The sequence below is a fragment of the Arachis stenosperma genome, chromosome 1 (genome assembly GCF_014773155.1).
Source record: "Arachis stenosperma cultivar V10309 chromosome 1, arast.V10309.gnm1.PFL2, whole genome shotgun sequence".
Lineage (NCBI taxonomy): Eukaryota > Viridiplantae > Streptophyta > Magnoliopsida > Fabales > Fabaceae > Arachis > Arachis stenosperma.
Window position 1 is genome coordinate 123,131,364 of NC_080377.1, and position 26,644 is coordinate 123,158,007.

Consider the following 26,644-nt stretch of genomic DNA (forward strand, 5'->3'; position numbering starts at 1 on the left):
TTAACAATTATCGAGAGACATATAAGAAGATTCTCACCTGCGTGACGTCTACGGATGAGCTCAGGATGGAGTTTAGGGAGTCGCTGGAGAGGTTGCAGCGTTTGGAGGCTCAGATGGAGGTGTACCAGACCCAGATACGTGCTACTGGTATCGACCCTATTGGTGGTAGCGGTCCTGCTACAGGTGGCAACAGTCTTGCTGGTGGCAGACGGACATCGTCACCGCCTTCTGTGCCGCCAAATCAAGGCCACAGGACTAACGACAACGACTATCTAGATCTGTAGATAGTTTTTTGTTTTATTGTTTCATTGTATTTATTTGGACATTGTATTACTTATTTTAAATAAAAATTCTTCATTATTTATTAATGGGATAAGTATTGTTTTGGTCCCTAACGTTGAGGGTCAAAATCGAAACCGTCCCCAACGTAATTTCCAATTTAGAATCATCCTTAACGTTTTTTTTTCGTATTAAAATCGTCTTTTTAATTTTTTTGGACAAAAATACCCTCACCACTACAGCACAATTACCTCCTCCACCACCACCACCACCACCACCACCACCAACACCAACACCAACACCACCACCAGAACTACCACCAACACCAACACCAACACCACCATCACCACCACCACCAGCACCACCAAGGCACCAACACCAACACCAACACCAACACCAAATTCAATAGCAAAATAAAAAAATAGAAAAATCAGAAACAGAGGCAGAAAAAGAAACAAATTCAACAGCAAAATTCAACAGATGCAGAAGAAGAAGAAGCAAAATTCAGATGCAACAGCAAAAACAGCAAAACCACTTCTCATTCTTCTTCATTTTCTTCCTCTTCTTCTCCGACTTTTTCCACTTTCCCTCCTCCCTCTCCCTCAACACCAACACCAACACCAACAGAATAAACAGAAGAAAAAAATTGAGATATGGGAAGCAGAAAATTGGAGCAGGAAAGGAAAAGGAAACGTGGTGGTGAGGAACGGGCGGAGCAACTCAGCTGGCCGGGTGGTGGCGCTGGCAATGTGGCAGCGGTCTGTACGCAGTGAAATAGAAACATGGGTTTTGCCCTGTTCTAACCTTCGAAGACAGTGGGAGGAACGATGGAGCAAGGGGAAGGGGAAAGGGCTTCGCACGAAGGGGAAGGGCCTGGACGCTGCGGTGGCGCTGGGTTGGGTCGCCATGGCTCGTTGATTGTGGAGGCTACAGGGTAGTGGTTCGGCCATGGGGAGGTTAGTTCGCGATGGTGGTTCGACACTGAGAGGAGACGCGAGGCGGAGAAGAGGGTAGAGGGTCGTGGGGGTAGTTGGTTGGGTTAGAGTTCGGACAGGGGTGGTGACAGGTTGGGACGCCGGTAAGGGCGAAGTGGTGAAGGTAGGGCGGCAACGCCGTCACTGAGGGGCGCGGCGGTTGTTCGGTAGCAGAGGAGAGGAGAGTGGGACAAGGGGACATAGAAGAGATGAGAGAAGAGGAAGACGAAAGGGGAGAGGGGGAAAGGTGGTCGCAATTAGGGTTGCTGGCGGCGCTATGGTGGTGGGCTTGGTTCGGTGGTTTTATTAAAGTAGGGGTAGTTTAGGAATAAAAAAAATTTTTATTAAAAAGGACGATTTTAATACGAAAAAAACGTTAAAGATGATTCTAAATCGGAAATTACGTTGGGGACGATTTCGATTCTGACACTCAACGTTAGGGACCAAAACAATACTTATCCTTTTATTAATTGACCACTAGTTGTGTGAAAAATTTTAAATTTAAAATTAAAATTGATAATTTATTTCAAATTTTTTAAAAGAATATTAACATTACCATTGGAATAATCCGATATTAATATGGCACGGAACAACATTTTTTTACGCCAATATTACAGTGTAAAAAATTTGCCGGAGAATCCAATGGTAATTACCGTCGGACAGAATAAATTTGATGATAAATATTTATCGGCGAGGTTTATACCGCCTGATTGTTTTCGACGGTACTCAGTGTTTTTTTTATAGTATGAAACATCCAAATTTTTTAAAAAGAACATCCAAAACTTAATAAAACGAAACATCTAATTTTTTTAGTAATGAAAAAAATTGTGTATTCTAGTATCATGATTAATTGGTGTATTTTTCTTTGATATGAATTTTTATATTTTAAATAACAAATTGGACCCTTAGATTTTTCTAGTGCACAAATCGGATGGTTTGTTTTGTGATGAAATAAAAATTTTTACGATGTAAAACAAATTAGAGGGTCCGATTTGCATGTCTAAAAAAAATTTTCAATGCTAAAATACAAATTTGATCATTAAATTTGTAAATTTTAAAAATAAATAAATAAAAACTACAAATTTAACTCTCAGATTAGTAGTATCCATACAAAATAAAAATACACCACATTTTTACATTATTGAGAAACACCACCTGAACTACAACACAAAAAATAAAAAGCACCCAAAATCATAAAAAATAACATTCGAAACCTTTAAAATTTAAACATACGAAATTTGGATATATTATTTATTTTCATTTACTTTTTAACGTACGTTCCATAAAAACTATTTAAAACTTTTAAAATTTAAACATTTAAACCCTAGATATAAAAAATATCCGAAATAATACCTTCATTTTTAATAATTTACTTTCATTTATTTTTAATTGTACATCACTAAAAAAGCCAAAAACTCTAAAATTTAAATATTCAAAATTTAGGTATAAGAGACATTGGAAATAATGCCTTCTTTTTTAATAGTTTGTTTTTATTTTTTATTGTACAATCCCAAAAAAATATCCCAAATGTCTAAAATTTAAACCTATGAAATCTAAGTATAAAAAATATCTAAACGTGATGTGTTTTTATATCATAATTAAAAGAGTTTTTATTGCTCAGATTTTGAATTTTCTTTTATTAAATTTTAGATGTTCTTTTACATTGATTTTAGATTTCTTTTGTTAAATTTTAAATACTTTTTTATAATAATTTTAGATATTTTTTATTTGGTTTTAGATTTTTTGGATTTTTTATTTGATTTTATTTATTTTTTGCTTGTTACAATCTAATTAATAGTTGGTTGTTGTTGACTAGTATTTTAATTGATTAATTGATGTCAAAATTATATACATCATGTATAGCACTTCAAAAAATGATTAAATGAGTAATAATAATAATTATAATTAATAAAGAAACGACAAATAATGAAGAACATGGGTTTCGGGTGAAATGTCACTTGCACAAAGAGCACCGGACTACTGTTCATCAAACTTGAAAGGTAAGAGACTAAGAGGTAAGATCAGAGCTCTTGTTATTAGCTCTGCTGAAAAGAAAAGAGAGAATATAGTTTTGTTGTCTTCTTTCATGCATTATTAATCAGGTACCAGAAAGCTGGCATTTTGTCTAAATTATTAATACTGCATGGACCGTTCTTTTAGTTTACAACTGTTTTTTTTTTTTCTTCCCCTATATTCAAACTCAACTCTTAACATAGCTATGTCCTTAATTAAAGAAAGTAAGAAATCCAATGACACAAAGATATATATGTAGTGGTACATTTGTTGAGCAATAATGCTACGTACACATACTGTTTGAAAAAGAGATGGCTAAGGCTATATAGTAGTAGTGGAAGAGGAAAAGATCCTTCAAAGAGATCTTATAGTATATATGTAATAATGCAATGTGACGTTTTATGAGGTCTCTTATGAGTTTTATGCATGATGCACATGCAAATATTCCATTTTAAGATTCAAACTTCTATGCATAAAATTAAAATTGGCAGAGCCATGTACGATGAAAATTGAAACCAAACCATGGGCTAATGGACCAATCAGTTATTGAAAGATATATACAGCTGGGAACCAACCAGAGAGACAATTAAGCATTGTAATCACAATAAATGGGGTTCAGACCAACACAAAAAATAAAAGAATAAATAACCTCAGAAATGGGTAAATACTCAATCTTTTATCTTTATTCTTTGTAGAAGCCCTTGATTTTACTTTTCTATTTTTCCTTTTTTCTTTCTTCTTTCTCTTTCTCTCTGAAATAAATTATACATATTCTATATATGTGAATAATTTGTATGATTCAATATAATTCCACAACCACTATCCTCAACTCTTTTGTATGCCTTTATTTTGAAAGCTTCACAAAATTAATGAACCAGCAAAAAAAGTGTGTGAACTTTTTCCATTTATAATTATTTTCTTGAATGCCAACTATTTCAAAATTCAAACTTCATTAATAATTTAATGACAAAGAAAGTGGCATACTTTGATGCATCTTTGCAGGATGACAAAATCCACTCTATACTCCTACCCATTCCCACAACAAAATTATATGAATTTAGAGTCTGCAACTTTGGTTATTCTGATTCGATTCTAGAGTCAAGATTAGAATTCAAAATATTGTTTTAACTTTTTAAGAACAGGCAAGATGCACCAAAAAAGCTTTAAAGCTTGCAGTACTATATGTGGACCATTCAGTTACTCTTTACCCCTTATCTCATGCAACTAACGCTCTGGGTTTTGGACATGTATCATTTGGTAGGGTTAATAACGACAGCTGACCATAATAATAATAATAATAATAATAATAATAATAGATACTAATTACTTTATTTATTTGTTTACAACTATTCTGAAAGTTACCTGAAGCAGATGAATTTGGATTTGAACGTGAGATTCAAACTTCTTTTTGGGGTAGCGTCCGATGTCTTCTGGTATCGCTGTTCGAATTTCTTGTGAAGAGGTCGGAAGTAATACCTGTAAGAGACTCCGATACTTAAGTTAGCAAGAGTTTTAGGCATGTTTTTTTGTAGATTATAGTTCAAAGAATATCTAAGGGTGTCAGGATATTTATAAGTGTAAATGTAGAGTCAAAAATCACATTTTAGAATAGTTCCAGCTTTGATGATGGATAGTCGTTTCTTTTTATTAGAGAAGTTGTTGAAATATCCCTTTTTAATTAATAGGAGATATCGAAGGAGTTAGTTACTTATTTAGATAACTAGGACTAAGGCCCAGTTTGGGTAACCAACTTAATTAAGTTCCTTTTGATAAAATAACTTAAACAATAAATGACTCTGTTAAAAGTAACTTATAAATAAGTTATTTTGTGTTTGAATTTTTAACTCTAAAAGTGCTTATTTTATAGAAATGTGATAAAAAGTAGAAATATTGAGAGAAGTAATTTTTTTTAACTTCTCTATAAGCTCCTAAATAGCTTCTTAGAAAGTTGCAATTTAATTTTGAAAATTATACCAAACATTAATACTACTACTTTTCATAAGTCAAAAGTTAAAAAAAATTACTTCTAAAATTTCCCAAACGGGCCCTAAACCCATATCGTTGTGTCCGGCCTCTTATAAGGTTGGGTAAGTAGTAACAAAGATCTGAATACTGATATCTTTAGAATGTCGATTGAACTTTATTCATTTTGGTTTGGCTAAATTATGAGTTAGAATATGAACATCAATCATACTAAGTATATACTAAAATTAATCACTAATATAAAATACATAGTAGAATATAAAATATAAATTATAAATAAGTTAAAAAATATATATCTTTATATTATATAGTAACTAATTTTAACGATTGATTTTAATATTTAAATAACATTTTTTATTTGCTTATTATATTATTGTAAAAATGTTTGATAATCAATGTGAAGTACTGAAGTTAGTTTAGATGACAAATTCTTTAATCATCTCTGTATATACTAGCATCTTATCAAATCGTTTATACCCGTCAAATCGTATTTTTTATAATACAAAACTTCAAAATCAACTATAGTTGAAGGGTTACCAATTATTTGCAAGTAATCTTCGTAGCTAAAAAGTACCAATTGTGAATTTTGTTTAAATACAATTCTCAAGAAAAAATGATAAGATGATAATGTCAAAGCAAAAGATATTTTTCTCTTTTGATCTGCTTTATTAATTGTCACACGATGTTAAACACTCACTTTACCTTCTCATTGTCGTCTTCACAAAGCTGAAAAGATTACAGTGATCCATGACGCCACACATCATGTGTTTTTACTGTACTTACTACTACTGACTGGACTGATTCAGTAGTAAACGAACTCGTCCCATTTCAAAGAGAAAGCTATAATTTCTCAACCCAGATTAATATATTTCATAATAATAAGATCCGACTACCGAAAAATAAAAAAGAAAAGAAGTCTTTGAAAAACATCATGTGCAAACAACATTACTATAGTAACTAGTACTTTTGTTTTCTTTCTGGCTATTAGGCATAGTGGTTCTATAATTAGTATCGAAACACCACAAGGGGGATGGGATCCTCAACATTCCACCATTGACAGGATTCTCAAATGTAATATTCACCATGTCAAATGTAAATTTCCACCTAAGGAATGCAAGTGAAATGTTGACATCACTAAGGCAAACCCATTCTTTGGAACCTAATCGGCTAACCCTGTCCATGTGAAGTTGTCACAAGTTACATACACAGCCTTTAAGGTCTGACAAGTCACAAATATTTGAAATGTTAATGAGACATTGTGTTCCCAAGACTCCCAAATCGAATAAAATACAAAGTAAAGCAGAAAGTGCATGAAGTTAGATATACAAGGACAAGAATATCAAAGAGTTTTCCCTACCAAGGATTCAATACATACAAGAGTTAATATAACAGCATAATCACAAGACTCTTCAACATTTTTGTCACCTTTAGCATGTTGCTAGCCAGACTTAAAAAGCAGAACTGCTTTCTGATCCAAATAGAAATAAACAAAGTGGTTTGTTTCATGAGTCACATAAGAACCTGCGAAAAGAGGGAGGAGAGGAAGTCTATGAAAACACTTGATTTGTAGACTAGCCTTACCAATGTAAACAATACAATACATGAGCATTGATCAGCAAAACTCACTCAGAAATCTCATGTCATTCTAACATAAATTGGTGCTGATAAGAAAATGAATAACCTGGGAAATACGGTCAATTTATTTAATTCTTACCCACAAAGATAAGAACATATGAAAAAGACATTTCCATATTGCTCCAAATATAAGTAAAGTCCCAGCAATAGACAAGTTACAACTTGACAAAACAGAATCATGAAACATGGAATGTATGAAAAAGAAGTTTTTATGTTGCTGCAAATGTAAGCTTCAACATAAAACAAATCACATTTTGACAAATCAAATCATGATATATGGAACATGGACAGAATATCATGTACATGAACAGAGAACATCCGTTCAAGTAGAAAACTGGAAGAAAATATGATTTGTCGGAATAATGAAAAGAAGAAAAACAAAGTTGGTGATCGAGCATTAAATTGTCCCAGCACCTACATTTGTGATGTTTTATATATATTTTTTAATAAGGGTCTGTCTGTAATATCATAAAAAATTAAGGTATTTATATGAATAAGGAGCCCGATATTCCCTTACTCTGAAGGGTAAACTATTTAGAATCATGAATACATGTAAGAATGTGACCATCACATTGGTTAAATACTTAAACTCCACAAAGTACAACCTCAGAAATATTTTGCATGTTAAATAATCCAAATCTTACTCCCTTACATGTATAATTAAAGATACAACAAACCAGCATGCATTATGTCTGCAATATTGAGAAAACAATTTTGATCGATATACTATGCCTGTATTTGTTTTCATGAAAAGAAATGGAAAAAGAGAGGTGTGAGCATAAAAAATTAGCAACTAGCATTGCTGAAAAGAAAACTCTCCAGTAATCTACAACACACAGTTAAAAATAACCAGATGTTGAACAACTGTCTCTAAAATCCTGAACAGCTAAATCTCAGAAGGAAGCTACAGGCTAACTCAAACTTAAATATTTACCATATCTACATGTACCAATTAACCATGAGGTTTGGATACTTGTGAGAATGAAAAATGTTTGGATGTCAGGGATGCAGCAAATGCACAATGTGAATGTGGTGGTAGACAGCAAACTGATTGAGTATGGTTACCCCAAGAAACTACTCAATCTGATAAATGATAACACATTAACCTCTTCATGTTCTTCCCCAAATAAAAGACCAATTCAAGCCCCAGCAGAGCACACTAATCCAATTGAAAAGTAACTTAGCAAATGTTGTGTATTTGCCAAGGGAAAAAACCAAAGAGCGGTGACTTCAATATTTACAAACTATCAGTGTATCATAACTTCATAAGTATAAGGGCAAAACATCAAGTCGAAGAGTGACAAAACTCAGCAGGAACATGTCCTTTTTTTCAATAGTCAACCTTGAGCTGAATTCTTTCTCCAAGAAAGAATCAACTAGGTCAAAAGTGTAATTCGAGGAATGCAACAAAACAACGCATTGTTTGATTAAAGCAACCACATTTGCAGAAGAAAACAATAATTTGAATGAAACAAAGAGTAAATTGAGGTCGTTAGATCTAAGCCAATGAAGGGAAAGGTGAGAGATGAGAGTACCAAAATTGCGACCAACGATGCAATGCCAAGTGGGACCATGCCTCTTGTCGAAGACCTTCTTGATGTGCTCCGCAACATCTTTCTCGACATTGCACTTCTCAAATGCCTGAATGATTTGATTCCATTTTGAGAAGTCAACAGCCAAACGAGAGAGAGAGAGAGAGAGAGAGAGAGAGAGAGAGAACTAACGGAGACGGCGATATCAACGGCCTCCCTTTGCAAGTCGGGGGGCATATCGGCACTCTTGATGATGATCTTCTTGGTGGGAGGGGGCGTTGCTGTTGCTGACGATGGCTTTGGAGCATGTTCGTCGGAATTGGGCCTCGCCATCAGAGTTCCTCCTCCGATGCTCTTTCTGGTGTCCTCGCCGCTCATCACACACACACTGCACTCAAGTCTCGTCGTTTCTGCTTCCTTTTTCAATGATTCATTCTACTCTCTCCTCTCCCTGCTTTTACTCTCTACTCTCCACGTACTGTCTCAGAAAAACACGGACACTCTTGTTTCTTTCTTCCTTTCATATCTTCCAATCAGGCAATCACTTCTTGTTTTTGGACGCCATACTTGGGTTGGGCTTTTGCATCATCCAAACAACTAGGCCCATCCTTGCCAAAAATCCCAGTAGCATCCAGTCCAAGAAAAATAGCAACATCGAGAAACGTGAACATTGGGAACATCAATCTTGCACGTAAGCAAGATAACGCTAAACGAGAAGATAATTTGGTAGTTGTAACATGAAATAAATATGAAAATAAAAATAAATTTTATACTTTTCCTTTTATATTCTTTTTTTCAAATTATCTTAGTTGAATGATATAATGTCTAAAAAGTAATGTTTAAAATTAATATTTAATTTAAAAAATATAAAAATAAATAATTTTTAAAAATTAAAATTTATTATAAAAAAATAAGTTAAACAAAATTTAAACAATAATTTATAGAGGTAGTATAGAATTGGCCATTATCTTATCTTAATCAATAAATATAACCTTAGAAGGCAAGAAAAGAGAGTTGAGGTGTGCGTGAGTATGGAGAGTAGCGGCAGGATATACACAAAAGACAAAAAGTATGAATATTATCACAATGGGTATACCCATACTGTAATAAATAATCTGATTTTGTGCACCTTAATGATGGTCAATTTAATGCATAATCATAGGATTAGTAGAAGGAGGAGAATATAAGAGATCCACGTTGGGAGCTACTTATTATTATTACGTTTACAAAGTCACTGGTTTACGACACCTCCAACTCTCTTTCTTCTTCATTGAGCTCCAAAACATTCGCATCACAATCAAATCTCCTTTCCCTCATAGCTAGCTACTTTACACTGCAATCTCTTCTCCTCCATTAGCAACGGGAAATGAGTAAAGGACGCACCGTCTTGGAGGTTGGAGATGATGGGGTTGCCATCATCACCATCGTCAACCCACCTGTTAATTCTCTCTCCTTTGATGGTATAACAATTAACAAATGCTATTTTCTTCATTCTTGTTTTCTTGTGCCAATTCCGTTACTAGCTATCTTCTCTTTCGTGCACTTTTATAAGTTTATTCTTTTTGCCTTTATTATATTACTGTTGATTAAAATTAATCAGATCTTGTTCCGCCTCTAATGCTTAATGATTAAATATAAAGTACTTTAACAAGTCAAATGAATTAATAAATTGATCAGTGATGCTGTTAATTCCAAGAGTGTGCGTGCGTTCTTTTTATTGCCCATAGCAACTGAATTGTGTTGACTCTGATCGAGAATGGTCCACACCAGAGGATGTGGAGTTTAATGCATTATTGAATTATGAATTATCACATGCTTTTAATGCTTGGGCTGCTCTGTTGTCAAAATTAAGGATAATGCAACAGTATTCTTTGGAACCTTGACCTTTCACTATGCAGATTCTTTTCTATGATTCTCTGTTTTACATTGTGTGGCTAACCTGTATTATCTCTGCTCCACCTCCTCTCTTTCTCCAGTATTGCACAGTTTGAAGGAGAGTTTTGATGAGGCTTCACGGAGGGATGATGTTAAGGCTATTGTTGTCACAGGTATTGCAACATGCTTCTGAGTTGAGCAGCTTTTATCTTGGATGGAAGAATGGCACTTTTATTTTATTTTATTTTTCAATTTTATAAGATAATCTTGGTCCTTATGCCAGGATATCCCCTTGTAAGTTTAAATATGGAACAACTGAAATATGAAAAGAAGAATGCCATACCTCATAGATTGGGCCTATGACATTTTACTCAAATCCCCACCCTCCATAGCCAAATGACCTATGATCAAGTCATTCTATTCTTACAGATTCATTGTGTTCACAGATTGGTTGTCATTGTCACATTTGATAAACACTAGAGTAATAAACTGTGTAGAATAAAAGATGATCTATGATAAGAAGAGAAAACAAAATGAATCAGTAGGCTAGTCTTGAGATTCACCAGAGATAATTCTTGCCTGCTCGCTGATCTTATGTTTACTATACCAGGTGCAAAGGGAAAATTTTCTGGTGGCTTTGATATTAGTGCATTTGGTGGAATTCAAGCAGCAAAAGGTACTAACTTTAGTTTCTTTTTTCTTTTATTTTTCATGGGTCTTTCTATTATTATGTTTATACTCATTTTCTGACTCTGTCTCCTCCATACAGAGCGTCCAAAACCTGGATGGGTATCAATAGAAATCATCACTGATACTGTAGAAGGTACATAATTATTGTCAAATTTCTTATTCACCATTCATTTGAAAGTTTCTGTTATGTTGAATTCACCAACTTCCTCTTTCAGCTTCAAGGAAACCCTCTGTTGCTGCCATTGATGGCCTGGCCTTGGGTGGGGGCTTAGAGGTTGCAATGGTATGCATTACTAACTGTTTACATAAGAGAATTGGGAAAAAAAAGTTTGCAATTTGTTTAAAATGTTAAAAGTCTTTCTCCTGTAGGCATGTAATGCCCGGTTATCTACCCCAACTGCTCAATTGGGTTTGCCAGAACTTCAACTTGGAATCATTCCTGGCTTTGGAGGTATGGCTGCTTTAATTTCAGTTGAACATACCTCTATATTTAGGTTTACTTGTTACACTTCTACCAGCACAATACTTGGTGTATGTATTGAAATTTAGTTCATCAAGAACATGAAGAAAGAGATCGTAGGAATGACGGAATGAATACAAGAGAGAGAGTTGAGGTGGTGTTAATTATAGAAAAATGGTAGAAATAGAATCTCCTTTCAGGTGGTATTGATATGTTTGGAGAATGGAAAAGGACTTAGTGATCCCGTCAAGGAAAGTGGATTGGATGGAAGTTACTCCTATAGCTAGAGGTAGAGCGAGACCAAAAAATAAAGAAGCTATTAAGGGAATTATTAAAAAGGATTTCAATATAAATGGTTCAAACATGAATATGATACACATAGAGCTCTATGATATCGTTTGATCCATATAGTTGATCTATTTAGTTGAACAAGGTTATATTGTGGTGTCAAGAGAAGATAAGAACAAGGTTATAGTTGATCTACCTTTTAGGTTTCTGTTTTCTTTATTTATTGTTAACCCAGAGTTATGAATTTTCTTAGGAACACAGCGACTCCCTCGTCTTGTTGGTCTGACGAAGGCCCTTGAGATGATGCTGGTATGCTACATTTTATGCTTCTTGTTTTACTTAACCTTGTCCAGTGATTTCAATTAATCTCTTTGACACTTCCTGATTTTGTTTTTCTTTATGAATTAAGACTTCAAAGCCAGTTAAAGGGCAGGAAGCTCATAGTCTGGGGCTTGTAGATGGTTTGGTGTCAGCTGATGCATTGGTAACCACTGCTCGCAAGTGGGCTCTGGATATTTTGGAGCACCGACGACCATGGGTTGCTAGTCTTTACAAGACTGACAAAATAGAACCACTTGGGGAGGCAAGAGAGATATTGAAATTTGCACGTGCTCAGGCTAGGAAACAGGCTCCTAATCTCAATCACCCTTTGGTTTGCATTGATGTTATTGAGCAAGGAATAGCTTCTGGTCCCCGTATAGGACTCATGAAGGTTGTCATTTGTCTCCACTACAATTGTTTTCCCCTTTACATTGATGTTGCAGAAATGTTAACTACATTGTATTTGACCTTTGCAGGAAGCCGAAGCATTTGATGGACTGGTAGTGTCAGATACATGCAAAAGCCTGGTTCATATATTCTTTGCTCAAAGAGGAACAACCAAGGTTGGTTGAAATTGTGTGTTGACTTCATCCTTATTTTTTCCTTTTTGAGTGAGGACTGAGAGTCATGTTTGCAAGGCTATACAACTTACTAAAATAAGTGTTCATATGATATTTTAGAAACACATCTTAGAATTTCTGTTCTACAATACATGTCTTAATCAGTAGTTTGGAGGCTTTGTATTTCTCATTACCCTAAGAAGGTAATATGGTGATGAATAATGTTTTGAACCAAGATTAGCTACCCTGATGCTCATACTAGATTTCCATATAAATGCTATTATATACGAATATCCAATTCCAAAGGTGCTAGTGCCTTCTTTGTTTTCACTGATTGCATCTTCTACTTAAACATGTCTTGGCTTGGAAAGGTACCTGGGATCACTGATCGTGGTCTGGCTCCAAGGAAAGTTAAGAAGGTTGCAATCATTGGAGGAGGATTAATGGGCTCTGGAATAGCAACTGCTTTAATTCTTAGTAACTACCCTGTCATCTTGAAAGAAGTAAATGAGAAATTCTTGGACGCTGGAGTAAATAGGGTTAAAGGTAAAGAACAGACATTGTTTCTGACTTCTCAAAATTCCTTTTCAAAGAAAATAAAAATTTATACCCAAAAAGAAAAAAATTGATGATGTTTTCATGTCCCCCCCCCCCCCCCCCCCCTCCTGTTTGCAGCAAACTTACAGAGCCGTGTCAAGAAAGGGAAAATGAGCCAGGACAAATTTGAGAAGACCATGTCTCTTCTCAAAGGTTCTCTTGATTATGAATCCTTCAAAGATGTGGACATGGTGATAGAGGTGGGTTTAATGTGCTTCGGTATAAGTTTGCTCATTGGCTGTCATTAATATCATGGCTTCACATTGTTCAAAAACCTGTTCATGTTATAAATTTTTGTTGTTTGATGTTTGTACAGGCTGTTATAGAGAATATCTCTTTGAAGCAACAGATTTTTGCTGATCTTGAAAAGTATTGTCCACCTCACTGTATTCTTGCAAGCAACACTTCGACAATAGACTTGAATTTGATTGGACAGAAGACAAAGTCTCAAGATAGAATTGTGGGAGCACATTTTTTCAGGTGGTGTCCTGCATTTCAGAATTCTACATTTCCTTGCAGTACATTTCTGATTGAATCTTGACTTGTGCTTTTGCAGTCCTGCACATGTTATGCCCCTTCTGGAAATTGTACGAACCAATCATACATCACCCCAAATAATAGTTGATGTGCTAGATATTTCAAAGAAGATCAAGAAAACTCCAGTGGTGGTTGGAAACTGCACTGGATTTGCCGTTAATAGGATGTTCTTCCCATATACACAAGCAGGTCTCTTACTTGTTGAACGTGGTGCTGACCTTTATAAAATTGATAGGGTGATAACCAAATTTGGAATGCCAATGGGGCCTTTCAGGTATTACTGCTTGGATATATGAATGACATCCAAAATCACTTTGTGAAGGGTCTAATCAATGGCATCCACAATCACTTTATTACTTCCACTGCGTGCTATGATCACATAATAATCCTACATCTTCTAATGCAGATTGGCTGATCTCGTCGGTTTTGGAGTGGCCGTTGCAACTGGCACGCAATTCATTCAGAACTTCCCCGAGCGGACCTATAAATCTATGCTCATTCCTCTTCTACAGGAAGAAAAGAGAGCAGGTAAAGATAGACTGCATGGTAGCATCATTTGAGGAGATATGTGTCGAATACTAAGTAATTTACTGAAAACCTCTTATTAATATCTGCTTCTAACAGGTGAAACAACCCGCAAGGGGTTTTATTTGTATGATGGGAAACGCAAGGCTAGCCCTGATCCTGAATTGAAGAACTATATTGAGAAGGCTAGGAGTATTTCTGGCGTATCTGTCGATCATAAGGTAATTTTTAACCCATTCAAATCCATGAAACAAGGTTTGAGTTCAAGTTTTAGTATAAAACAGAACTTGATCTGATGTTGTGGTCTTAACCTGGACAGCTTGTCAAGCTATCAGAAAAGGACATCATAGAGATGATATTCTTTCCAGTGGTGAATGAGGCTTGTCGGGTCCTCGACGAAGGCATCGCAGTCAAGGCAGCAGATCTTGATATTTCAGCTGTCATGGGCATGGGTTTCCCACCTTACAGGTTTGTTTGTCTTGAACTCTTGATGATTAATCATATGACGTTACAGCTATGTCACACTTCTTTAAACTTTTGGATAATCTAAACAGGGGAGGTCTCTTGTTCTGGGCCGATTCTCTTGGATCCAAATACATACACTCAAGACTGGAGAAGTGGTCTGACTTGTATGGAGGATTCTTCAAGCCTTGCAATTATTTGGCTGCTAGAGCTGCTAAAGATATTCCTCTGGTCAGAAACCTTAGCAATTTGTATTCATTTCCAAGTTATTTAGTCAATCACATTATCAAAGATTTTTTTGCCATTAGTATTACACTTACTGAATTCCAACTGTTTTATTGCAGAGTGCCCCCAAGGACCAAGCCATGTCACGGTTATAAGATGCAAACAGCTTATTGCATGTTTTAGTTTTTGAATTTCTTTTTCGTTGATTTCTACTTTCAAAAAATAGGAATATGATTGAGAAATAATGTACCATGAGAAAATAAAATATTTGAGGACAGCAGAATTGTTTGATCCAAGTATTCATTTGTATTTTATGGTTCAGTACTTCAGTTACACTTGTGGGTATAAATTTTTGTTAGCACTATAATTTTTCGCAGTATGTTTGAATGGCTAATTCTTTTTCTTTTTATAATTACATATGCCTTTTTAGTTTAGCGGTTCAAGAATGCTGATCCATGTCAACAATATTAATCAACTGATAATCCAATACTTAAGGTGTAGAGAATACTACTTAACCGTAACGTGTATGGCAAAGATTTACATGCATTCGAGGCATCTTAGTTGGATTTTTTTTTTTTTAATTTTACAATTTGTTGGGCGAATTACATCGACTGATATTTTACACTGTCATGGTCACCGCAATCCACCATTGGACTTATATTTGATCATTCTTTCGTTTTTCTCTCGTTACTTTATTCTAATTAATCTTTGATTGCACCAGATTAAAAAAAAATAATGAATGCATTATTTCTAATTCCATGATTATTATAATGGTCGTTACTTGGCTGAAGCGTGGGAGAACTGCGCATTAATCCACCCAAGAAGTATTTTGACTTCCCCAAATCAATTTGATTACATATCTGTTTTCTACTTCTTGAAGCAAGCTAACAAGTGCGTTTCCGTGACAAAACACTGAATTTCTTTTAAATTAATGTTAGAAAGATAATATTTAAAATTATTTTATATATCATAATATCTATAATTTTATAATTTTATATATATAACATCTGTAACTACATATTTATTATATTTAAAATTACATAATTATTCTAATAATAATTAATTAATATTAAATAAGATCATTTTAGGCTATTTAAACTCATTTTTTATTGCCTTTCAAATAGTTATTTTAATTAGTTGTTTGTTTGTATATGCATAACGTGTTTTCCTTAGCAAGTCTTAAAAAATAGCATATTATAATTATTTATTTATTAGCTAATTTTCTGTTACCAATTCTTGCAACTCCTCTTTAGGAAAGTTTAGCAAGCTTTAGTTTATGGTATTTTGTCAGCTTTAAAATGAGTAATTATGTAATTTTTTAAAGTATTAAAAATTAAAATATGACTTTTTCTCTAAATCATTTTTAGGAAATGTATCTTATTTTTTTATTTTCGTCACGTTTTTTAAGCAGCACCGCCTCGTTGATTGTAATTAAATTACAAGCCAACTGAATAATTAAAAAAATTGATAGGGAGTTTCAAGAACTCAGAAAAAGGAGAAAATCAACTTGTCCAAGCACGGCGAAGCAGACTCTGACCAGGGACGACAGCAACGACGGACGAGGACACAATGACGAGAGACGCACCGGAGCAAGGAGATGCGACGACACAAAGCAGGAGCCAACAACGCAATGTTGAATCGCACCAAAACTAACGAGACGAATCAAAGGAGCAGGCGATCGTGACTTCTGAACTCTGGAGTTCGATTGTTCGAGATTTCAGGAGAGGTTGACTCGTGTGAGAGAGTTGTTGAGTGACATTGAGAGAACGAGAAAGAAGAATTTAGGATTAGGACCACCCTTAACGTGATTTGGAAAATTAAAAAAAAAATCAATTTCTAATATTTTAATAAATTATACATTTATCTCTTTTAAAAATTTAATTATAATATAATCTAACTATGATTAAGATAGTAATTCAAATTAAAAACAAATAAATATCCAATTAAGATATGACACATCATAGAAGATAATTTATATGTTATTTTTTAACCCTTACTTTTTTAGAGAATTTATGATTTATAATTTAAAATTTATGGTTTAATAATTAATGTAAACTAGCAATTTTAAAATGTTATTAATACTGGCTTAAAATCTATAATTAAACTCTTTAACTTTTTTTTAGAAAATTGTTATTGGAAGAAAGAAATATTTGTTTATTTCTTAGAATAAAGGGTGAAGTATAATTTTAGTCTCGAAGGTATATGTCAAAAAATTTTATCGTCCTCAACTTCTTTTATACAAAATTATCCCTAAGATTTAGTTTAATTTTAAAATCGTTCTTTTTTCTTAAATTTTAAATTTTATTACCAAATTATTTCTAACCAAAAAAATTATAAAATAAAAAAAAATAAAAAAATAAAATTGGAGTGCTTGCAGTTATAGTGTTGGGACCATATATCCCACTATACTCTCTTGGAATGGGATCAACAACTCTTTAAATTCACAATAAATTAATTTTTAATCTATTATATTAAAAAATAATGTACAACAAAAAAAATTATTTTATTATAAAATAAATACTAAAACATGATCAAAATTTATTATTATTAATTATTAATTATTTATTATTATTTAAAAATATAAAATAAAATATATTATTTAATTATTTTACAAAAAATTTAATTAATAAATAAAAACAATAAATTTTAATAATCCAGCCACAATTGTAACGGGTCCTTATCCATGTGAATACACCAATCAGTCAGCAACCTGTCAGCTTGTAACAAAGCATCATGCTTTCGTGATGAATGAATTTTTTTTTTTTGTGACTATGATGAATGAATGTATCATCATATCATGGGATATACTTATTAGTTATTAATTTACATCTTATGTACATACATTTGTATCGATTTTATCCATTTATCCAATAATCAAATTCCAAACGTCTCTCTTTTGTTCTCCAAAAGCACTTCAATTACACACTTCACTTTTCAACAACCAAAGTACAAGTCGTTTACACGTAAGACCCTCTTTTGACGATGCTCACCCGCATATCTCACAGGAAGCTTTGGACCTCCGCCCGCCGGGTTCTGCTCTCAGCTCTCTGCTCCGCTGCCCTCACCTCTCTCACTCTCACACCTTCTCTTCTTCTGCTTTTGCTCTTTGTTCTACAGCTTATGCTTATTTTGACGTGAGTTTCATCATTCTACTTCACTTGGTCTTGGGGTTATTTCAATCGGCATGCCAACTTGTTTATTCTCTTCTTTCGCAGATGCTCAGTTGCTTCACCTTTTATTTGATCAAGAATCACATTGATTTTTGTTATGTTTATGCTATTTGTTAATTCTTACTGCCATTACTAGCTAGCTAGGTTGATCAATTGTTTCCCCTTCTATTTTTGCACTAAATAGTCACACCAATTTCGCTCTTAGACTTTGATACAGTTAATTTATGAGGTGCTGTTGTGATGTTGCCCGTTACTTATAGTTATAATTGGTGACTGCATAATAATTAAAAGTAATGAAAGTTTGATATGTTTTTGGAAGCCTTTCTATGTGAATTGGAGTGAGTTTGAGTGTTTATTTCACCATATTCGTTGAATTTTTATGTTGTAGTTCAATTTTCTGCATTGGAAGAGGCATTGCTTTTCTACTCAACCTGCACTAGAACTTCCGGCCAGTACGATCGTGGATGTGCCGTTGGCACAAACTGGTGAAGGTATTGCAGAATGTGAACTTCTCAAATGGCATGTCCAAGAGGTGATTGTATTCCTACATTGCTCTATTTGTCAGCGACTGTTGGTGATTTAGAAACTACAAAATCACTTGATTCTGATCAAATATTTCAAATAATGCAGAGCTACTAGATTTTGATCTTGAAAAAGGGAAATGTGCTGCAGTGTTATGAACACCTGCTGTAAGGAGTCTTGCAAAGTACCATGGTATAGACATAAATGAAGTATGTGGAACTGGAAAAGATGGAAGGGTATTGAAAGAAGATGTGCTCAATTTTGCTGCTAAAAAGGGAATAATTAGAAATGCATCTGCTGCTTTGCATGCTGATAATGTAGAGAAGCCTCAAGGAGCAGAAGGATAGAGTGTGACACCTAGTATAAATCACCATCAGAGGATAGGATACTTCCCCTAAGGTAAAAGCATCCATATGAATCTGAACCCCTTTGCTTATGTGTCTTTCTTAGGAGACAATGATACATGTCAACCTGGAAAGAAAACTGTGACGACCTTGAATGTTGCAATAGCTTGGAAGTTAATTATTTTCTTCTCTATTCTCTTTTAGGGGATACCAAAGAGCAATGTAAAATCAATCTCTCTGGCTGCCAAGGTGCCACATTTCCATTATGTAGATGAGATAAACTGCAATGCTCTAGTAGAGCTTAAAACATCTTTTCAGAAAAACAAACCTTCTCCAGATGTCAAGCATACTTTTCTGCCAATATTAGTCAAATCACTGTCAATGGCCCTCACCAAGTACCCCTCTTTGAATAGTTGCTTCAAAGAGGATTCAATGGAGGTCATATTCAAAGGTCTGTCTCTTAAACATTACAGGCTGAACTCTCGATATGTCTTGCTAGCCTTCTTTGAAGGTTGAATGTGTTTGAATTTTGGTAGTTCAACGTTTTTCTGGTTAGAGTTGGTTGATATGTGGTGTCTATTAATTCAATGGTTTATTTGAGGCTTTAGCTGCAAATGTGGATCTGACAAGATGGGTTTACTTGCTATAGGTTCACACAACATTGGAGTTGCCATGGCTACTCCAAATGGTCTAGTTGTACCAAACATAAAGAATGTCTAGTCTCTTTCAATCTTGCAGGTTAGTTTTCAATCATATGATTGCTTTATGCACACATTGTATTTCGATGAAAGTGCATGTCCGTTATTACTGATAAATATGATTCATAATTTGAACTGCTTGAACAACATATTTCGCTCTATTGGACTCAGCTTTGGAATGGAGACTTGCGAGAAAGAAAATAATTTATGAAAATATTAACCTAATTCTCTAAAATATATTAATTATGTGCTTAATTTGAAACTTTTTATTAAAAATAAATTATTTGAACTTTCTAATGTATATATGAGAAAATATTATTTTTTCTAAAAAAAATTGTATTCTCTTTTTGTATGATCATTTTTTAATCTAAATAGTAAAAATAAATAGAATAAATAAGAGGTGGAATTCTTTATGTATTTGTAATTTTTGTGTGAAATACAAAAGTATTTGACTATTTTAATATTTTGTACTGTTATGGTGGCAGTATAATTCGTCACTGACATATAAAAAAAAGTAAATTATGTAAAGGCAATGTTTTGTGATTTTTTTAATTATGAAAAAGCAGAACATACAATGATGTTAATACACAATTTAGATTATTTTTGGGGAATCCATTCCTAAAAAAAGCTAAAATGTGTAGAGAAAACAAAAATAAAAATATTCATACAACGTGCCCCTTCTTATCTAATGTGTTGGATACAAATTGACATACATGGAGAAAGGGAACTAACAACTTCATGATATCATATTATATCGTTTTATTTAATTACTAGTACTTGCTTTCTCTTCGTCTGTCTTTCGATTGGTGCAATCGCAAGGGTTGAAACCTTTCTGAAGCAACTTCTCAACCTCTTCAAACTGAAGCCCTTTGGTCTCTGGTACCAATAGATAGATGGCAATGAGCCCAATTGTGGAAAACCCAGCAAAGAGGAGGAATGTTCCTGCAGCCCCAAGTGCATGGATGAGTGACAAGAATGTCAAACTCACTATGAGATTAGCACACCAGTTTGAAACTGCCGCTATGCCTCCACAAATTCCCCTGAATCTCAATGGTTAAATCTCTGAATTCAAAACCCAAGGCACTGATCCCATTCCAGGAGAGTAGGCTAGGATATATAGTCCCAACACTATAACTGCAAGCACTCCAATTTTGCTTGGGCATCCATCAGAAAACCACACGCGCTTTTGCTCACCGCACACCGCTCTGACTTCTTTTGTTTCCGCCAGGCATGCTCCCGGAAGATGCTGCATCATGTTCATTGATTATGTTAGATTAGATTAGACTAATATATATATATATATATATATATATATATATATATATATATATATAAGTTGAAAGAGATGGAAGTGATGAACTTACATTGCCCCCAGTGCTGGCACAGAAGGCACATTCAGCTTTCAAACATTTCATGCAGTTCCATGAAGAAACATTAGGGGCATCAAGATAAGCCTGGCATGTAGCGTTAGCACCGAAGCTGAGAGTGTCAACGTTGTCAATTGGAGGAGCGGTGGTAGCTGCCTGATAGAAAACTCCGGTGAGAGTGAGGAGGCAAATGATGATTGCAATAAGGGATAGGAGCATGAGCTTTCTCCTTCCATATTTATCGATGCAAAGCATGCTGAGGATAGATCCAACGGCGTTGAGACCAGATGTAACGAGGGAGAGTGCAAGTGCAGTAGATTTTGATGCAATGCCGGCAAACTGAACAATGGTTGGGCTGTAATACATGACGGTGTTGATGCCAACGAATTGCTGAGCCACTTGAGCAGTCACGCCTGCATACAATCCTCTTCGAACAGCAACGTTGCTGAAAGCAGCCTTCATTTTCTCTCCAAGAGTTTGACCGATCAACCCTTCCTCTTGCTTCTCTTGTTCTACGGCTTCTCTCATTGCTTTTATCTCCCCTTCAATCTCGTTTGCTCTGTAAATCTTTTCCAGGATTTTTCTTGACTCATTTTCTTTCCCCTGGTTGTACAACCACCTCGGTGACTCAGGAAGGGTCAGCATTAAAACGAACTGAACCACCGCCGGAAGTCCAGCCACCCCAAGCATCCAACGCCACGTTCCAGGAGTCTGTATATTATGTTAAATAGTTTAGTCAAATATGTCAAATAACCTAATCTTTTTTAGTTATTATCCGAGTAGATATATATACCTTGGTGAATGCGAGGTTGATAAGGTAGGAGAGAAACTGGCCAAAGGTGATGAGGAGACCATTGATACAAACGAGAGCTCCTCTAATGGCAGCTGGAGAGGCTTCTGAGATATAGAGAGGGGAACTCATGGAAGCTATGCCAACTCCAAAACCAACCAAAATTCTTCCAACGACGAGGACCCAAGGAGCAGGGGCAATAGCCATGACTATTGCACCAAGAAAGAAAACAATATCAGCTCCCAAGATAGAGGTCTTACGGCCGAGCATGTCGTTCATCCATCCACCAAGTGCAGCACCAATAATGGCTCCCGCTACCGCCATACTTACAATGACTTCCTGCAACCATAATTTCTTATCAACTTCTACAAAGTCTTCGCGAATGTAAAGTAAGGCTCCTGAGATAACACCGGTATCGTAGCCGAAGAGGAGACCTCCAATTCCGGCCGATAGAGCAAGGCGCATGATGTAAGGCGAACTAGTTGCTCTTTTCCAGAATTCCGTGAACTCTTGCTTTCTCGCTGCCTCCGGCCCTCCTTCCATTCTTACTGATCACCTTATTAATTTAATGTCAACCCTATTGATGATTTCTAACTTTCTTCTACCACTTGCACTCCACGCTGAAAATATTATTATTCCATCCATCATTGTTTATTTATGCATGCAATTAATCTAATGCATTTCATAACATCATGCAGACTTTCAATTATAAAGTAAAATTTGATCTCAACGATAATTAATTAATAATATCTATTCTTTCTTATTCCGATCTTAACACCTTCTCAAAAAGGTAATTATTATTATTCCTAAATAACCATGTAGAGTTGTGATCAGCAACACAAAAACAATTAGGAATATATTCTATCATATCATTATTATTTATTTATATACAATGGAAAAGTACAATCCAAAAAAGAATTGAGATAAATTAAACAGATAAGATATGTTACGTACTTGTACCACAAAAAAAAAAAACAGAGAGAAAGTGAACTTTGTTAAGAAAACCACAACACTTTGATGTTAAACTTTCGCAGAAGGTCTCTCAGACCAATTGTGTGGTATTACGCTCCCTTTTTTCTCCAAGGTTCGCAGTTAGTGTCGTTGGTTTAAATTCTGTCTTTTTTCTCCTTTATATATAAATCTTCTCCGTTAGTGGCAGCTAATATATTCATATCTTTAACAAACAACAAGGCACCGAAATCTGTCTATAGTAAATAATAAGCAAAGATTGACATATTTTGTTCAACTGTCTTAATCATATATTAGTTTTTTTAATCCTATCCAATTTCTTATTTTTTTCCGTAAAAATTGATCTGTTTTTTCATGTATCTTATCTATAACTAAAGCTAAGTTCTCTAACAAAATAGTAAAATACACGAATTAGAGAGATACAACAAAAGTTTAACATCAGAGTGTCGTAGTTTCCATAACAAAGCTCATTTTCTCTCGGCTTTTTTTAGTACAAGTATATAACATGTTTCGTCCGTTTAATTTGTCTTAATTCTTTTTTAGATTGTATTTTTTCTTTATATATAAATAAATAATAATGATATGATAGGATATATTTCTAAGTATTTCTAAGTTCATGATCATAACTTTACATGGTCAATTACGAACAATAATAATTACTTTTTTGTAGGGGTGTTCATAAAAAAATCAAAATGTAGTTAACCGGTTAAAAAATCATAATCACATTTTGGTTAACCAAAATCAAATAAAAAAAAATGATTTTTAACCAGTTAACCAAAACCAAAACCAAATTAAAATCAAAACCTAATTTCAAAACCAAATATGTATAGAAGCATATAGGCACCATCTCTATCCGATTGATAAAAATAAGAAAGCTGCGTATATGCTACATTATACTAGAAATTTGGTTTTATCATCAAAGAGATCGAAAGCTACCAGCTCTATACTTAGTGAGCATGTGTGTGAAATGGGACTTTGGCTATTGTATAGCGTTACCCAGATCATATTTGGTGTATTTTGGGTTCTCATGCATTGCAATCGCAAATAACAACACGTATTTTCGCTACTTTGCCTAAATGCTTCTACTTTCAAGAGCAATATACATATGTTTCTAGCTAAGGTGGTTTACACAAGAAGCTAGTGAAGTCACTCATTATTATTATTATCATTATAGTGAGAAGGTAGTGATGGGTGGTGAATTGGAGATAGAATTGACAAATAACGAAATTAAAGCATGCATGCCAATGCATGGCTACACACCAATTTATGCATCATCCAACTTGCTTCAAATTAGACTTGCATGTATACGTACTTTCAATTTCATAATAATCACAGAAAATCCATATAGTATTAATTAGTGATTTCTTTATGTTAATCAACGCTTCTTTAGTAATTGATTCAAAATGTTGCACCTTAAATCACTGTTACGGTCGAATATAATAACGTTTTTAGTAAAATGATTTTGATAGGTAATCAACCAGGATCTAGTAAAAAATTGACTAGTTAGGAGTTGTTTTTACCTATATTTTTTTCTTAGTAAAAATGTTATTTTATTGTAAAAATTTGAGGGTGTTTGTCCATTGATACTAATAGTTGTTACTTTTAATTTGAAGAAGTCTTTATATATAAAAACTCGTTTGTATGTGTATGAGACTGTTCCATCCTCTGTTTATAGAGGCCAAAATAATCTTGTTATTTTTTTAGCCTATATTAGCGGATTCCACTTAAATATAAAAATTATTATGTTTGTATATTTAAATAAATGTTGTTATATTCTGTAACTTTGATACAACCCAACAAAATAAAAATTTTAATAAAAATGGTTTAAATTATAATCACACAAATAACGAATACTAACTAAGTGAAATTTAGTTATATTATTAGACTTTTAGTATATATATAGTTCGCACTATGCATAGGTCATATACTTAATTTATTTTATTATATTTATATATAATATGTTTATGAAAAAATTAATATATATTTACTGAAAGAATTAATTTACTTAGTATACAGAAAGAAAGATTAAGTGATTTGGGTTTGGAGTTTAGGATTTAAGGTTTAGAGTTTAGAATTTAGGGTTTATTGAAAGAATTAATTTACTTAGTACACATTAAGAATAAGTGATCAATTTTTTTGTTATATTTATGTTTAATTTGGTTAGTAATTTTTTTTTCAAATGGTAACCTCTAAAACACATTTTAACTAAATTTTTTAATAAAATAGATAATTTAACTATTATGTAAAAATAAAATTAACTATTCAAAATATTTTTTCAGTATGTTTCACAACAAAAAAATACTAAGTACTGTCAGATTTACTGTCGAAAAACTGAATAAAATCCAACGGTAATTTAATTACCGTCTAAAACAATCAGACAATATAAACTTTGCCGGTAAATATTTACCGTCGGAATTTTTTCGTCCGACGGATTATCGGCTTGGAAAATCAATTGGTTACTGGCGGATTTTTTCGACGGTATTGTTGGCGCCAAAAAATGTTGGTTCGCGCACTATTATCGTCAGATTATTCCTACGGAAATTTCAATGGTAATGTCAATTTTTTATTTTTAAATTTGAAATAAATTGTTAATTTTAATTTTAAATTTTTTTTACACAATTAGTGGTCCATTCATAAATAACAAAAAAAACTTTTATTTAAAATAAATAAAATGATGTTCAAATAAATTAAAAGTCAATTACATCAAATAAATACAATGAAAAAATAAAATGAAAAACTAATAACTATAGATCTAGGTAGTCGTCGTCATTGGTCCCATGGCCCTGAGTCGGCAGCGCAGAAGGCAGTGATGTCCGTATGCCACCAGCAAGGTCAATGCCAGCGGCACGCATCTAGACCTGGTACACCTCCATACGCTCCATTCGCTCCAGTGACGCCCTCCACTCTAGCCTGAGCTCATCTATGGACGTTATGCGGGTGAGGATCTCTTGATGCCTCTCCTGATAATTGTTAAGCTTTTGAGCCTGCTGTTGAAGGCTGCGTTGGAGCTCCTACACCTGCAGCCTCAAATCTATGCCTTTCTTGAACTCAATGGCTCGACTGGTGGTGGAGCTTGACGACGGCCTCAGTGTGGAGGTGCAGAGGCTGCTGGTGAAGAATGATCCCATCCTATATACGCAGTTCTTGTACGTCGCTGAGGCGGTCTCGCACCAAACCACATCAAGATCAACGATTAAAGCTGTAGAGCCATCGGCGACATCCTCCCCACCTTGCTGAGATTGATGAGTCGCGGCTTCTAGTCTCTGTGTGTTAGACTCCTGTGTAATTAACACAAGTTATTGTGATTAGTACGACAGATATACAGTTAATATCTAATAATTTTATAGCAAAAGATAATCAGATGTATGTTTACTCACATAATGGTCCTGAGACTGTTGATCAGCAAATGTCTCTTTGTTCTCCTTCAGCGTGTGGGTGTACTTCAACATCTCCACTAACGTCGCCTCGCGATCCAACGATTTTGATTACACATGTTGCATTGAAATAATATGATTAGGATGCCTAGTAATGATATGCAGAAGAATATAACTAAATTATTAACAAAATTAAAGTTACTTTACATACCAGCCTGGCTTTTGTCTTCATGATGAAGGTCGCTGAGCCACCAGTATACTTGGACGACCTGGTTGAGACCCTGTTAGCTCTGTTGGTGAGACGCTGATGCCGGAACCCCTCATCGGTCTCCCAATGAACAAACAAAGCCTTCTTTATGTTCGGATGAAGCCACTGCGTCCAGTGGTCCGCCCCTGACAAACATCATCCAGCATTTGTTAGAGCTGCCGACCCATCTTTGGTCGAATATCTTCC

At 34.4% G+C, this 26,644-nt stretch overlaps 2 protein-coding genes, 1 long non-coding RNA gene and 1 pseudogene across 4 annotated transcripts; 2 read left to right on the top strand and 2 right to left on the bottom strand.

Annotated features, from left to right (window-relative positions):
- Positions 1 to 5,917: 5,917 nt before the first annotated feature.
- Positions 5,918 to 8,912, bottom strand: LOC130960505 (uncharacterized). Of its 2 annotated transcripts, none has more exons than XM_057885921.1 (3): positions 8,609 to 8,912; positions 8,420 to 8,525; positions 5,918 to 6,770 (listed from the first exon to the last, which is right to left on the bottom strand). In XM_057885921.1, the coding sequence occupies exons 1-3, from the start codon at positions 8,792 to 8,794 to the stop codon at positions 6,688 to 6,690; spliced, it is 375 nt and encodes a 124-aa protein (XP_057741904.1). In that variant the 5' UTR covers positions 8,795 to 8,912; the 3' UTR covers positions 5,918 to 6,687. The 2 variants fall into 2 exon arrangements, with proteins under 2 accessions (XP_057741904.1, XP_057741912.1); XM_057885929.1 differs by lacking the exon at positions 5,918 to 6,770 and adding an exon at positions 6,797 to 6,930.
- Positions 8,913 to 9,577: 665 nt separating this feature from the next.
- LOC130970039 (peroxisomal fatty acid beta-oxidation multifunctional protein MFP2) lies at positions 9,578 to 15,368 on the top strand. Its single transcript, XM_057895994.1, has 18 exons — positions 9,578 to 9,876; positions 10,393 to 10,464; positions 10,902 to 10,967; positions 11,061 to 11,114; positions 11,197 to 11,264; positions 11,351 to 11,432; positions 11,983 to 12,038; positions 12,139 to 12,441; positions 12,527 to 12,613; positions 12,982 to 13,156; positions 13,286 to 13,407; positions 13,524 to 13,687; positions 13,764 to 14,018; positions 14,151 to 14,272; positions 14,369 to 14,490; positions 14,589 to 14,737; positions 14,824 to 14,962; positions 15,076 to 15,368. Exons 1-18 carry the CDS (start codon positions 9,783 to 9,785, stop codon positions 15,109 to 15,111), a joined length of 2,166 nt encoding a protein of 721 aa, XP_057751977.1. The 5' UTR covers positions 9,578 to 9,782; the 3' UTR covers positions 15,112 to 15,368.
- A 2,535-nt stretch (positions 15,369 to 17,903) lies between these two features.
- On the top strand, positions 17,904 to 19,935 carry LOC130970054 (uncharacterized). The gene is made up of 5 exons (XR_009081991.1): positions 17,904 to 18,090; positions 18,515 to 18,658; positions 18,757 to 19,047; positions 19,197 to 19,443; positions 19,642 to 19,935. It is a non-coding gene; the product is annotated as an uncharacterized LOC130970054 (long non-coding RNA).
- Positions 19,936 to 20,453: 518 nt separating this feature from the next.
- On the bottom strand, positions 20,454 to 22,390 carry LOC130933480 (inositol transporter 4-like; annotated as a pseudogene).
- Positions 22,391 to 26,644: the final 4,254 nt, after the last annotated feature.